General features: G+C 40.8%; 2 protein-coding genes across 8 annotated transcripts in view; one reads left to right on the forward strand and one right to left on the reverse strand.

Annotated features, from left to right (window-relative positions):
• Window positions 1–13,675, forward strand: part of LOC311091343 (uncharacterized protein) — a 530,654-nt gene that overhangs the window by 368,079 nt on the left and 148,900 nt on the right. For 6 of the 7 annotated variants that reach the window (XR_014608051.1, XR_014608053.1, XR_014608054.1 and 3 more), the window contains one exon: window positions 10,809–10,982. The exons of the other annotated variant lie outside the window; for it this stretch is intronic. Coding sequence is in view for 3 of the 6 variants with exons in the window: in XM_084127242.1 (XP_083983368.1) it covers window positions 10,809–10,982 (174 nt within the window). In the remaining 3 variants the exon portion in view is untranslated. The remainder of the gene's footprint in view (window positions 1–10,808; window positions 10,983–13,675) is intronic. 7 annotated transcript variants of the gene reach the window in all.
• Window positions 1–13,675, reverse strand: part of LOC311091398 (uncharacterized protein) — a 171,044-nt gene that overhangs the window by 132,788 nt on the left and 24,581 nt on the right. The gene's annotated exons all lie outside the window — the stretch shown is intronic.

Here is a 13,675-nt window from a genome sequence, read left to right on the forward strand (position 1 = left end):
AGAAGTTTGAGTGTTTGTATGAGGGAATATCAAAGCAGGGAAACCCAACACTCCTGAACGAGATCTACACAGAGCTCTACATCACAGAGAGTGGAAGTGGAGAGATCAATAATGAGCATGAGGTGAGACAGATTGAGACACAGTCCAGGAGAGCAGAAACAGAGGACACACCGATCAAATGCAGTGACATCTTTAGACCTTTACCTGGACAAGACAAACCCATCAGAACTGTGCTGACAAAGGGAGTCGCTGGCATTGGGAAAACAGTCTCTGTGCAGAAGCTCATCCTGGACTGGGCTGAAGGGAAAGAGAATCAGGACGTCCAGCTCATATTTCCACTTGCTTTCAGAGAGCTCAACTTGATGAAGGACAAAACACTCAGTCTTTCAGATCTTCTTCATGTCTTTTTCCCTGAAACAAGAGAAATGGACATATCCAGTGATGAGTATAAAGTGTTGTTCATCTTTGATGGTCTGGATGAGTGTCGTCTGTCTCTGGATTTTCAGAGCGATGTGAGGTTGTGTGATGTGACTGAATCAGCCTCAGTGGACGAGCTGCTGACGAACCTCATTGTGGGGAATCTGCTTCCCTCGTCTCTCATCTGGATCACCTCCAGACCAGCAGCAGCGGATCTCGTCCCCTCTGAGTGTGTCCATCGAGTGACAGAGGTACGAGGCTTCAGTGACACACAGAAGGAGGAATACTTCAGGAAGAGAATCAGTGATCAGAGTCTGGCCGACAGGATCATCTCACACCTGAAGTCCTCAAGGAGCCTCTTTATTATGTGCCACATCCCAGTGTTCTGCTGGATCTCAGCCACTGTTCTAGAGGAGATGTTGAGTGAAGCAGAGAGAGGAGAGATTCCCAAGACTCTCACTCAAATGTACACACACTTCCTGCTCATTCAGACCAACATCAAACATGAGAAGGACTATGAGAAGAAAGTGAAAGATGAAGACATGATTGTCAAACTGGGGAAACTGGCTTATCGGCAGCTTGTGAAAGGCAACCTGATCTTCTATGAGGAAGACCTGAGCGAGTGTGGCATTGATGAGACAGAAGCATCAGTTTACTCAGGATTGTGCACTCAGATCTTCAGAGAGGAGTTGGGCTTGTATCAGGGGAAAGTCTTCTGCTTTGTTCATCTGAGCATTCAGGAACATCTAGCAGCTCTATATATGCATCTCTCCTTTATCAACAATAACATCAATGTGTTTGACCAGATTACCAAACCAACTAATGAAGACACAGTTTCCCTATTGGATCTCCATCAGAGAGCGGTGGATGAGGCTTTAGACAGTAAAAATGGGCATCTGGACCTTTTCCTTCGTTTCCTTCTGGGTCTGTCAGTGGAGTCTAATCAGAGTCTCTTACAAGAACTAAAGACACAGACAGCAAACAGCTCTCACAACAATGAGGAAACAGTTGACTATATTAAAGAGAAGATCAGTGAGAATCCCTCTCCAGATAAATACATCAATCTGTTTCACTGTCTGAATGAACTGGGTGATCTTTCTCTAGTGAACAAAGCTAAACCTCATATGAGCTTTGGAGGATTACGTGCTGTGAAACTCTCCTCGTCTCAGTGGTCAGCTTTAGTGTTTGTGTTGTTGTCCTCAGAGAAGACACTGCAGAGGTTTGACCTGAGGAGCTTAATTGGATACAGAAATGATCGGTAAGTAACACTGAGTGCAATCAAGAGAAACTCAGAGGTCAGAGGTGTTTAAATCACGGGGCACAGATTGATTTCTGGGATATTGTGCATAATTTGCGGGTGTTTCTCAAACCGTGGCTGTGTCCTAGTAATGCTGCATATCTCGACTGCCTCGTCATCAAGCGCCTCTGAAGGCCGTCTCAGTTTGAAGGATCTTTTGAAGACAGACTTCATTAGTGTTTTTAATTCTGCTCATTTTGAAGGATATATCAAGTGTCTCCTTCGTGTTCTTCAATCTCCCACAATCCTTTGCACACTTTCCAATTAATGTAAAAGAACTGATGGAAAACGAGTCGGCACTGAGTTTATCTGAGTTCATTATAAAATGTAAGACACAAATTATGTATTCGGAGATGAAGGCATACATGTTATCTTTTGTTTCTGTGTAAATGAATCACTGAACACTAAACTGACAATATAGAGTTAATGTTAAATGTTAAATGTAATGAGGAGTTAAATGTTAAATGTAATCCACTGGAGACACAGACGGCTGTCATTCACTGTATTGCATTCATAAAAAAGCCAGTTAATATAAAGATATTTAATAGAAAGTATTTTTCCTAAATTAAGTTTTACTAGTATTTTTGTGGCGTGACCGTGGGGCGGGAACATGTGTGGCGTAGCCATGCACACTTACTAGAGCGTCTCATTCTAGTGTTTAATGCTGAGGACTCGAGTCTACAAGCCTCAGAAGGACCCGAGTAACTTCATTAATATTACAATTAATTTGTCCCACAATAATTTCATAGCACATCACCGCATAACTGACGCACTGTGAGGATAAAAGATTAGATTAACTTACTTCTCATTTCAAAAACAACTTGTTTAACACAAAATACATATTGATTCATAAAAATACGCATTAAGAAAATAAATGAGATTAATCTCTCATCGTCTCATGGAGAATATGCGCCGTTAATGCAGCGTCAGATGCCAAAAGCTCTGTTAGTTTTTACTGTCAGTTTCTGTAGTGAATAATTGACTGGCGTCTGAGACTTCTTCACCGACATAACTCTCACACAAAGTTTGCACATGGCTGTGTGATATAATATATAATGGCTCGCCTTCATGGTTTAAAATGGAAATATTTTAAATTTTGTGCCATTTTTCTTTTTCACCAGTTGCTCGCAAAATGATGGACAATGATTCACATTTCGTGCGCTTCATTTCCCGTGATAAAACAAGTAGCAAGTTAAACAAGTAGGTAAATAAACAAGAAACAACCAGCAAATCCGTGTGCTTAAAATTTCTGCGAATAATTTGTTGATGCAGGAACACAAATACTTTTTTTCTTGAGCCCATTCGGGAGTTAAATGTCTCCATGGTGATAACACAAAAGCATTGTTAATGGACAAACAATCCTGACATGTTAAAATAGTGTTGTAGTGTAAATGCAGACTAATAGACCGGCCACTGCAACACTGACAAGATAAAGAAAACACAAATCTGTCTTGGCTGAATACGATTAGCAGCTTCTACAGTTATAGATACTAAAACAACTTTTTCACATGTCCTTTTTAAAGCAGTGTTTAATTAAAAAATATTTGAGGGTATTTAGTAAGGAATGTAATGTATTATTTACTTATGATAGTAATTATTATTATTATTAACATTAACATTATTATTATTATTAGCATTAATAATTAACTTTTTTTATTTTTTATTTTACAATAGTGACACACAGAACACAGGAGATGAAGTTCTCCAGAAGCTGATGCCTGTGGTTACAGCAACTAGATCAGCTCGGTAAGTAACACTGAGAACAAGCATCACTGTTAAAACATTATAACATTTCTTACTTAAACATTATAAATTAATGGTTTAACAAATAATATGAGTGTCACACTTCAGCTTTTAAACCCTCCACCTATCTGACCTGATTTGTGATCTACTTAACCGTTTTTATGATATTTGTGTGAGAAATTTATTTTTAAATATATGCATTTTTATTGTATATAAACATTTATATTTATACTTCTTTATATATTCATTTTAATTTAATTTAAAAGTTAATACATTTAAGGAAAATACAGTATTAAACGCATTCCATTATATCAGTTCTGTCAGGTCCATTAAGTCAAGAACACAAACAATAAAAATAAAAGAATTTATATTGAATAGATTGCAAAACAGGTTGATGTTCCTGAATTGAATTTGGCGGTATGGCTCTGTTCAGGGAGTCCTCTGACCTTTCATGAGCACCATGAAATAGCAGAGAGTCAGAGGACAGCAGCAGCAGCAGCATTAGGGAACGCTCACACAGTTTAGGACTGTGAGAGCTAAAATATCCCCCCAAACAAAACCACACCTGGCAATCCTCTGAGATACAGAGGATGATTTTATTTTAACAATTTATATGCTTAGTAATCTACAAATATACATGGATAATTTGCAATATGTTATAATCAGATGAGTCCTGACCATCATGAATTAGCAGAGTCAGGGGACAGCACAGTATGAGGAGATAGCAGCCGCAGCATAAGGGCTCTCACATTATTTTGACTAGATGAGCTATTCCCCCCAAAACAGAAATTGAGTGTCTCGAACGGTGTCGTCTGAGCCACCCTAATTTAGCAATTATATTATGGTAAAAATTATTAATTAATTACTGAAATGACTATTCAAGACCACAATAGCTAAAACATGCTGTTACCTAGAATTATCTGTCTTTGAACTGTTTTGACAGTCTACAGTGTAAGCGCTATGAAGAGATGACTAAGCCACCTTCTGAGAAACAAGCTAGATGAAGGAATTAAACAGCTTTTTACCAGCGTACAGATCAGCAGAAGCGAGCAGCAAGCATGTATGAGCAACTGAATGTGCTTTAAATAGGGCGCCTTGTTTGAGCTTTGGCCATTGAGCAGCGAGGGGAGTTAACGAGCTAATGCAGCTCAGCCTGGAGCAGATCAGCTGACGGGACAGTGTTGTTAGCAAACAGCATTAGCAGCGTCTTGACTACCTGGCCTGCCAGAACTGACGCTGACGCTCAATTTTTATATAATCTTTCTGTCATGAGTTAGGTTTGTTTTCCTCCTCTTCTTCTCTCTCTCTCTCTCTCTCTCTCTCTCTCTCTCTCTCTTTCTCTCTCTCCCCCCTTTCTCTCTCTCTCTCTCTCTCTCTTTCTCTCTCTCTCTCTTTCTCTCTCTCTCTCTCTCTCTCTCTCTCTCTCTCTCTCTCTTTCTTCTCTCTCTCTCTCTCTCTCTCTCTCTCTCTTTCTCTCTCTCTCTCTCTCCCCCCCTTTCTCTCTCTCTCTCTCTCTCTCTCTCTCTCTTTCTCTCTCTTCCCCCCCCCCCTCTCCCCCCCTCCCCCCCCCTCCCCCCCTCTCCCCCCCCTCCTCTCCCCCCCCTCTCTCTGTACTCTGTACTGATGTACTCATGTACTGAACGAAGTACTGATGCAAGAATTATCACGTTATGGAAAGTTGGTCTCCCCTATTAAAAAAATCCCTTTAGGGTGTAAGTCACCGCTGGTCAAACATCTAGTCTCGTTTAGAAGACAAGTTTTCATGGTCCTGAAAAAACGCACTGACGAGATTGATTTGATTTTTAAGTTAAAATTGATGGGTTCGATTATACAGTGTTTGCAACATCTGATATTACAATTAAGTGTTTTAGTTGTAATAAAATCGGACATCTTGTTCGAGAGTGCCCGAATAGAACCGAGAGTGCGGGTGCGAGCACATAGCTCGGAACAAGTAGTTTCTGCGGTTTCTTCTGCGGAGAGCGCCGGTACGACCGTTTGTTTTCCTCCTCTTTTCTCTCCTCTCTCTCTCTCTCTTCTCTCTCTCTCTCTCTCTCTCTCTCTCTCTCTCTCTCTCTCTCACGATGTATCTTGCCGCAAGTGTGATACAATCTCTTTTTTCACCTAATAGATGTTGGAATTGTGTTTTGTTGTTCAATTTTAGGAAGTCAGGGCAAAGTATTTCAAATTTTGTGTAGGAAGTCCCTCTAATGTCCTCATAGTTGGGACAGCTGGTGAGAAAGTGTTGCTCTGTCTCCACCTCCTCCCTGGTCACAGTACGGGCAGACCGCGTCTCTCTCTGGGCAGCCAGCTCTGCCTGTATCTCACACACACACACACACACACACACACAACACACACCAGTTCTGCCTGTATCTGCCCGTCTCGACAGTCAGGCTGTGATTGCTCAGTCTGTACCTCGTCATTCTTCTTCTCTGGTCATCTCAAATATTCTGACATTGACAGACCAATGAGACTCAGGTGAAACACACACACACACACACCACCTTGTCCTCTGCTAGCTCGGCGCCGCTGCGAATTGAAGAAGAACGCGCTGAATCTGATTATAACAAGACTGAAGCGCACACTATTTCAGATAGCCCGTCGGGCAGGCCGGTTATGCATTTTGGTAGCCCGACTGGAAAACACAATAGCCCCGGGACGTCGGGCAGGCCGATTTTGCGAGCACTGCATATATATATATATACATACATACACATCAGTGCATCTGTTGAATTTGGTGTCTTTTACTCACGACTAGTCCATCAGCCGTGTGCAGATCAAGTTGAGCATGTCCTTGATCTCTCTCAGACTGGCGCTGTGCGTGTCGTTTGGGCCTTTCAGGGCTGCAGCGTAGCTCAGCTGCTCCTGCTCGGGTCTGTGGACGTCTGGCTGTGGGGCTGATGACCTCTGCGCTGTCGAGGTGTTGTTATCCAGCGCCGGGGCTTCTCTGGGTCCTGGCTGTTTCCTCCGCTGGTATGGTGGCCTCGGGTCTTGGCGTTGCTGATGCTGATGTTCGTGTATGGGATGTGGGTGTGGAGGCCGGAAGCGTGGGCGTTGGGGTTCAGGCTGTGGGTACAGCGGGCCGGGGCGATGGAGTCTCCAGGGCTCAGGTGGGTGCGGCGGGAAGATGCTGTGTGCTGAGGCTGGGATGAAGCGTCTCGTTGGTTGAGGGTTGTTGGATTCTCTCTGACTCTTTGAGGGACTGCCAGGGGTTCGGCCAAGGGCAACATCTTTAAGATTTTTAGCGAAAACATTCACACTGTCTCTACGTAGGTGGACGTGGTCATGGAGATTGTGAATGTCCAGTGTAGGGTGATGTGCCAGATGAACGTTTGGCAGTCCAGCACATCCACGTGAGATGTCTGTGCTGACTCTCTGTATAGTGCGGGGGTGGAGATCGGTTCTGGGAAGGATGGTGGAGATGATTATTTTTGTCGTTGGGAAAGTCTGTGTTGCTTTAATTGCCACTTGTGTAACTGACTCTGCCACTCGTTCCTGTTGTGTCCTCAGGTCATTTGTTCCCACATGTATGATGATGTGACTGGGATCACCAAGTGTTTCTTTGCTGAGTTGTTGAAGGGCACTCTCTGTGTTTGGGCACCAAAGTTTTGAAGATTTGTGGTTGGGAAAGAGCTGTTTTTGATTGATAAACTTGCCATTAGAGTCTATATGACTATTTCTGCATGGGTGTGACTAGGTGTGCTTTCTCGATCTTGTGTGTGGGCATCCATCCGTGCTGTTGGCGTGTGAGTCTCAGGAGGCGTCAGGGCTGGCTGTGCTGGTGTCTGGGTGGCATTCGAGCCGGGCTGTATGACGGTTTCTCTCTGCTCTCTCAGACTTTGCATTTCTCTTTCTCTGAAGATCAGCTCCTCTCTAACACTTTTCAGCTCACTGTTTAGGGTATCTCTGTCCTGCTGCAGATCTTTTATTTCTCCTCTCAGCTCCTCAACGCTAGTTTTAAATTCTCTTGTGAGCTGATGAAGTTTGTTTTCTAGATGTTGTATGCGCTCGCTGGATGTTGTCTGCGAGAGCACCAGTTCTCTGAGCTCCACCAGTTCGACCTCCTGTAGGGACAGACTGCTCCGTATCTGAGTGACGGACAGCTCCAGCTGTGTGTCACAGTCCAGGGTGGGCTCCTCCTCCTCCTCTAGCTCCGCCCCTGATCTCTGGAGCTCAACATGGCTGCCTGTAGTCTCTGTCTGCTTCTCATTCTCTGCCAGTGCTTTGAGGCTGGTAAAGTTAGTCTGGACAGAGCTGAGACATGCTTCATTCCCTTGAAACATTATGGTTCCATTGTGGTATATATTTACAGTCAGAAATGCTTTGCTAGTGTCTCCTTCTTCATGAATTTGAATTTGTCTCCCATTACAGATGCCGAGTTTTTTTATTTATTTCTTGTAGTATTTGCAGATGCCTGTGTGCCAAGCATTGCAGTTTTCTGTGTGGAGCAGTAGATTAGTGATAGTGGACTTGTCTCCTTTTTGAAGATAGTCAGCCATTAAAGTCTCTGGGTTTTTCTTGAGTAGATTGTGTTTATATGTTTTCTTGTCTTTAGCTGTCTTTATCTTCTGTGGGCATGTGATGGTTCGGGGGAGGGGCGCGGCTGCCTCTGTTCCCTCCATTCTCAACTGCCACTGCTGTCACTCACTGCTCTGTTGCTAACTTAGCTCTAGTCAACAAGTTATTTGTCTCTTTCTTATCTTATTATTTTCTAGTGTTGAAAATAATGTAGTTGAAGGTGTCTTGCCTGTTTGTTGATTGATGTTGTTGGATGATTTCTGCTCTGTGGTTCTGCTGTCTTCTATGGTGCTCAGAGTGCTGCAGATGTTCAAGATGTGTAGAAAATTTGTTGAAAAATAAATAAATAACTGATTCACAGCAGTGGCGGCTGGTGATAATTATTTTTTTTTTGGGGGGGGGGGGGGCGCTTTTTTTTGTGTGTGTGTGTGGGGTGGTGTGTGTGTGGGGGGGGGGGGGGTATTTAACCCTCTGATTATCTTCATTTGGGACGACACTAGTTATCTTTGGGTATCTTATTGTCCCCAGACAATAACATTTAATTTTGTAAAAGAATAATATATATATATTTTTTTTTACAAATGTAATTTTACACTGTTTATTAATGTTTTTACTCAACATTTGTGCAGTTTTTGGAAGATTTATGATATATTTTAAATTTCTTTAAATAAATAAATATTTATTTAAATAGGCTTTTTACAAAAAACAGCATTTTATGTAAAATTCACTTTATAAAAGACCCATATTTCTAACTTTCATTCATGGGGATAACATGGATAATTTTACATGGTTTAGTGTAAACTTTTTGCCCATATTTTGTAAAATGTAGTTTTAAAAGTAAAAAATGATAATTTTAGCTACTAGATGGCTAACGTTATAGAGCTCCTATCGGCACGTGACTCCTCACTCTCAATATGCTATTTGACTAACTGAAAGATATCTTTTCACAAGATTTTCCAGTTGGATCTAAATATTATGAAATCACAATTCTAACAATAAAAATGTTTTTTTGTACTGAAATTTTGTTTTTTCAAATAATGTTACATTATGATTAGAATCAAATGATCAAATCAAATGATTTATTTCAATCATCTTTTTTTTCATATAATTGTACAAATGTGATCTACACTTCAGTTACTAACTGTAACAGAACAGATATGTACAGTTAGATTATATATTGAGTACAAATACATGACATGAACATTAAAATGCAATGAATTGAACAGCATAAGTTAACAAATAAGCAAATAAAGCCAGCCACCTCCGTTTCTCATAACAAGCGCGGGTGAAGCTCCGGGTGTAGCGTTAGCTTCGTCCTCTGTCACTGGCCTGTAAATCGGGTTGGTCCGGTCGGAGATCCTTTATCGTTTTTTTTCTTCCAGCGAACGCCTTGTGAAAGGTTTTTATTTGTAAATCAATGACAGAATTTGGTTTAACTTCTGCCATTCTCTCTACGAAAATGATCAGACTAGCAAGGTTTTGACGGAGTCGGAGTGACGGTGTCACCCGCGCACTCGCAGTAGTGGCAAAGAGCGTTGATTTGAATGGCAGGTGACGAGAACCAATCAGATTGGATAAAATAACATGTGTCCAATTCTGATTCACCAGGGACGCAGCGACCTGCGTCCGGAGGAGAATCTTTAAGAAACCAATTAGAGACCAGCTTCAGGTCACATGCTGCCCGAAAATTTAAAGACTCCATAGACATCCATTTGTCCGGCGTCCCTCTCACATGAAACCGCATGAAACTTATTGAAAAACATAATAAAGAAAATAGTGATTAAAGCCAGTTTTTATTAAATGCTGAGGCTCTTACTACTTACATTGTATGAGTAAACTATTTTATTTTTTATTTTTATTTCATTTTTATATAATTTTTGTATACATGTATATTTCTGGAATTTTGATGGGGGCGGCGCCCCAGCGCCCTCTATTGACAAGCCGCTACTGATTCACAGTTATCCTGTGATTCTTTTTGTTTTTATCTTCAGTTTGATGTCAGTTTTGTCGAGTTTGGTTCTTTCTAGAGGTGAAAAAATTAAATTTTAAGAGCTAAAGTGAAGCATGACTTCTCCTGTAACTGTCATCACTCTCTCTCTCTCTCTCTCTCTCTCTCTCTCTCTCTCTCTCTCTCTCTCTCTCTCGCCCCTCGGCCTCGTCCTGCTCGCCGCACTAATATTCAAGCATTTAGGCGATGGTTTAAGCTAGATTTCCCCATGGTTTGTGTTGGATAGGTATCGGATCATATTTTTTCCTCCCCTCCGATCTCCGATCTAGCGTTCTGGGCCAGTATCGGCACGATACCGATGACGTGGATCGGGTCGGGACATCCCTACGACACTCATAGATAACGACACATTTCATCCCCTGTTGGAACAAAAGTGGCTAACTTCTGTCAACCTCGTCTATAAGCAAGGACAAAAATAAGCAATTTAGTTAGTATCAGTATCGATTCTGGAATAAGGAAAATCTATAAATCTATTTTAAAATCGTAAACAAAAAAATCGCGATAGTTTGGTGAATTTTTTTTTCTCCCAGCCCTAACACACACACATGTTCCTTAAAATGTTTACAAATACATTAAGCACACTCACACACACACTCACACACATACATATGTTGGGTTTCCATGTTTTATGGGGTCTTTCCATAGAAATAATGTTTTTTATACTGTATCTTCTATCCCCTAATCCTAACTGATGTATTTTAACAATGTGAACTGAGTTTTTTTTATATATTTCATATTGACAGCATTATGTTATTTATTTTTTAATTGTCATGTTTATCTTTGGATATAGGCTTAATGTGTGTCGTGTGTCATTGTTCTCTACAGGTTGGGGGAGTGTGGTGTCACAGATGAAGGTTGTGCTGCTCTGGCTTCAGCTCTGAGATCAAACCCCTCACACCTGAGAGAACTGTATCTGTCTGGGAATAATCTAGGAGACTCAGGAGTGAAGCTGTTTTCTGCTGGACTGGCGAATCCTCACTGTAAACTGGAGATACTGGGGTAAGATCATCTCCACCATAAAGACTCGGAGTGAATAAGGATTAAAGGAGACATATCATGCTTTTAAATCGTTCCTTTTTACATATAAATCATACATTTGTAGTCTATATAAAGCGGAACTGCAATGCTTGGGTCTGAATTCCTCATTATTATAGCTCCACAGGACCCTTTTCTACCCCTTTTCTGATGTGCGTCTGAGAGCAACTCGTTTTGGTGCGGTCTCTTTAAATACAATTGAGACACTTCATACCCCGCCCCCTCTCCAGTTTGCAGAGGTGACACTCGGTTCAACTCCACCCCGTTCGGCCATTTTTGTAGTTTGATAGCAGAGATACGATTATCTAGCGGCACAGAAACGTTTTATTCACACGTTATTAACAAAATGTCAACAACGGAAGACTTGTCCAGCCAGCCTTACATGTTCGAGCCAGAGTCAGAGCCGGAGCGAGATGAAAATGAAGACGATGAACCTGTAGAACAACGTCTTCATATGGATGTATCGCAATGGTGTGTTACTGTATTTACACATGAAACTTTGGTCTTCCGACCTTTTACCACCGTGTCGATTTATTTTGATTAATATGTGCGAGGGAGAGAGAGCAAGACAGCGTCTAGTTTGGAGACGGTGAAGTCTTGTTTACACTTTCGCCTGGCTCCGAAGAGAGAGAGTGTGTGCGCGCACGCGACCGGGTCTCTCTCTCTCTCTGCTCGTTCTTTCAGTTAAACATGTGCCCTGTCCTATTTTTTACAGTCTATGGCCCTGTCACAAGCGCGGCAGTTCATCTACATTAGACGGTGTAATGAAGCGTGTGAGTTACTACATCCAACAACCGAATATTTTAACTTACCCTCTCGTAACTTCTGCATCTTTTAGCTTGGACTACAAAACTGCAGCGAGAAATAAAAATGGCGGATTGCTCGAAGTGGTGGGCCGAAAGTCAATGTCCTTATTTGGCAGTTCCGCTGCAAATACTGTGACGTAATAGTTCAAAAAACGTCATAGATAACAGAAAAATCGGAACAGGTTGAAAAATATGACCAAAACAGAATATAAAGATATCAACGAAGCACCTGAAGAGAATAATTTCAAATTTTCTGTACTTCTAAAGACTCCGATTATACAACAAAATGCATTTAAGGGCTAAAAAAGTGGATTTAGCATGATATGTCCCCTTTAATATGTAGATAGTGTATTCAATATATCTTTGGCGTAAGCCCCATCCGGTGGTTCAGCGACAGATTCCTGCTTGAGCCGTCAGATCCTGCCGGCGGTAGAAGGCAGCGGTGAGGAGTCTCCCTGAAGAGGAACATTTACATCTTACTATATTATTATCCCAAACCAGACAACAGATGCAGGATACGTTGAAGAGGGTTTTTAAAGCACAAATGTTTGGTGTAAATGAAGTTGTCTTGTAATGCTTGTGCAAACAGACCCTTGTAAAAGCGTGAGCATTTCCTCAAAATGTGTGTGTGCAGCTGAAAAGAGGGAAGTGGTGTGTGTTTCACCTGAACCAGGACTGTCACCATATCAGATTTATCACTACATGATTATCATGGCCAGAATAACACACAATAACAATATATCGCCATATCTATGGAAATCTTGATAATAATAATAATGCTATCAGTCAAATTCATCTTTACTCTGTTTATTTTGTGTTATTTTTGAAAAAGAAGAATCACTTCATCACATACAAAAGGAACAATTACACTTAATGCGACCAGTTTGAAATAATGGTAACACTTTATCACAAGTATACAGTAAAACAGCGCTTATAAATCATTTCCAAACTGTTAGTTTATAGTTAATGAATAGTGTATAATAGTATATAAGCTGTAGTTAATATATTAAGAGACTATATACAAATAGTGAGTTCTTCATTCATTGTCACTGTAATTAACAAAGTGTTATTGTTTAATTAGCTCTTATGTAAAGAGTTAGATAATGCTTTAACAACGTATTAACCATAAATAGTTCTCACTTTAGATTAGGTCACGGAAAATCAGAAAATGTCATTAAGTGCTTTAACCCTCTGGGGTCTGGGCTGTTTTTGGGGCCCTTGAGATGTTCTGACATGCCCTGACATTTGTGCTTTTTTCAGTTGCTTATAAACATATTAATGGCAAAGGTGTAAATTCACTCTATAAAGCACAAACAGGGCTACCATAATATGTGAGCCACGTGTATGTACATGTTTTCATTTTTGAGAGAATAATGTTTATGCATGGTTATTGAAAAAACTAAAAACTAAAATTTCTGAAATAAGGCCACAAAACACATAGTAAATATGTGTCAATAAGACTTTTGACTAATGGATGTCCTCGCCTAGAGTTTTTTCTTCAAAATTATGTGAAAATAGTCTTGCTTTATCGTTCACATAAAACCATACATTGATTTAAATTGATGTAAAACAGGTTTTGCTTTGAAAGCCAATATGCGAGGGGGGCGTGAACGAGGAGTGGTTTACACCTTAGAATACAATGTCCCACCCACTCTGCATAATGATGAGCCATTCACTCAGGTGTGAAACTGACTGAGCCACAATGCAAGGACAAAAGATATATTTAGAAGAAGACTTATATTGACCATTTAAGATTTTGCTTACATCTATTTTGTAAATATGTTTTGCTATTTTATTAAAAAGGTTACAATTACAACAATAATTACAATTTCAACAATATTTCAAGTGTAC

The sequence above is a fragment of the Abramis brama genome (genome assembly GCF_963993115.1).
Source record: "Abramis brama genome assembly, chromosome: 10".
Lineage (NCBI taxonomy): Eukaryota > Metazoa > Chordata > Actinopteri > Cypriniformes > Leuciscidae > Abramis > Abramis brama.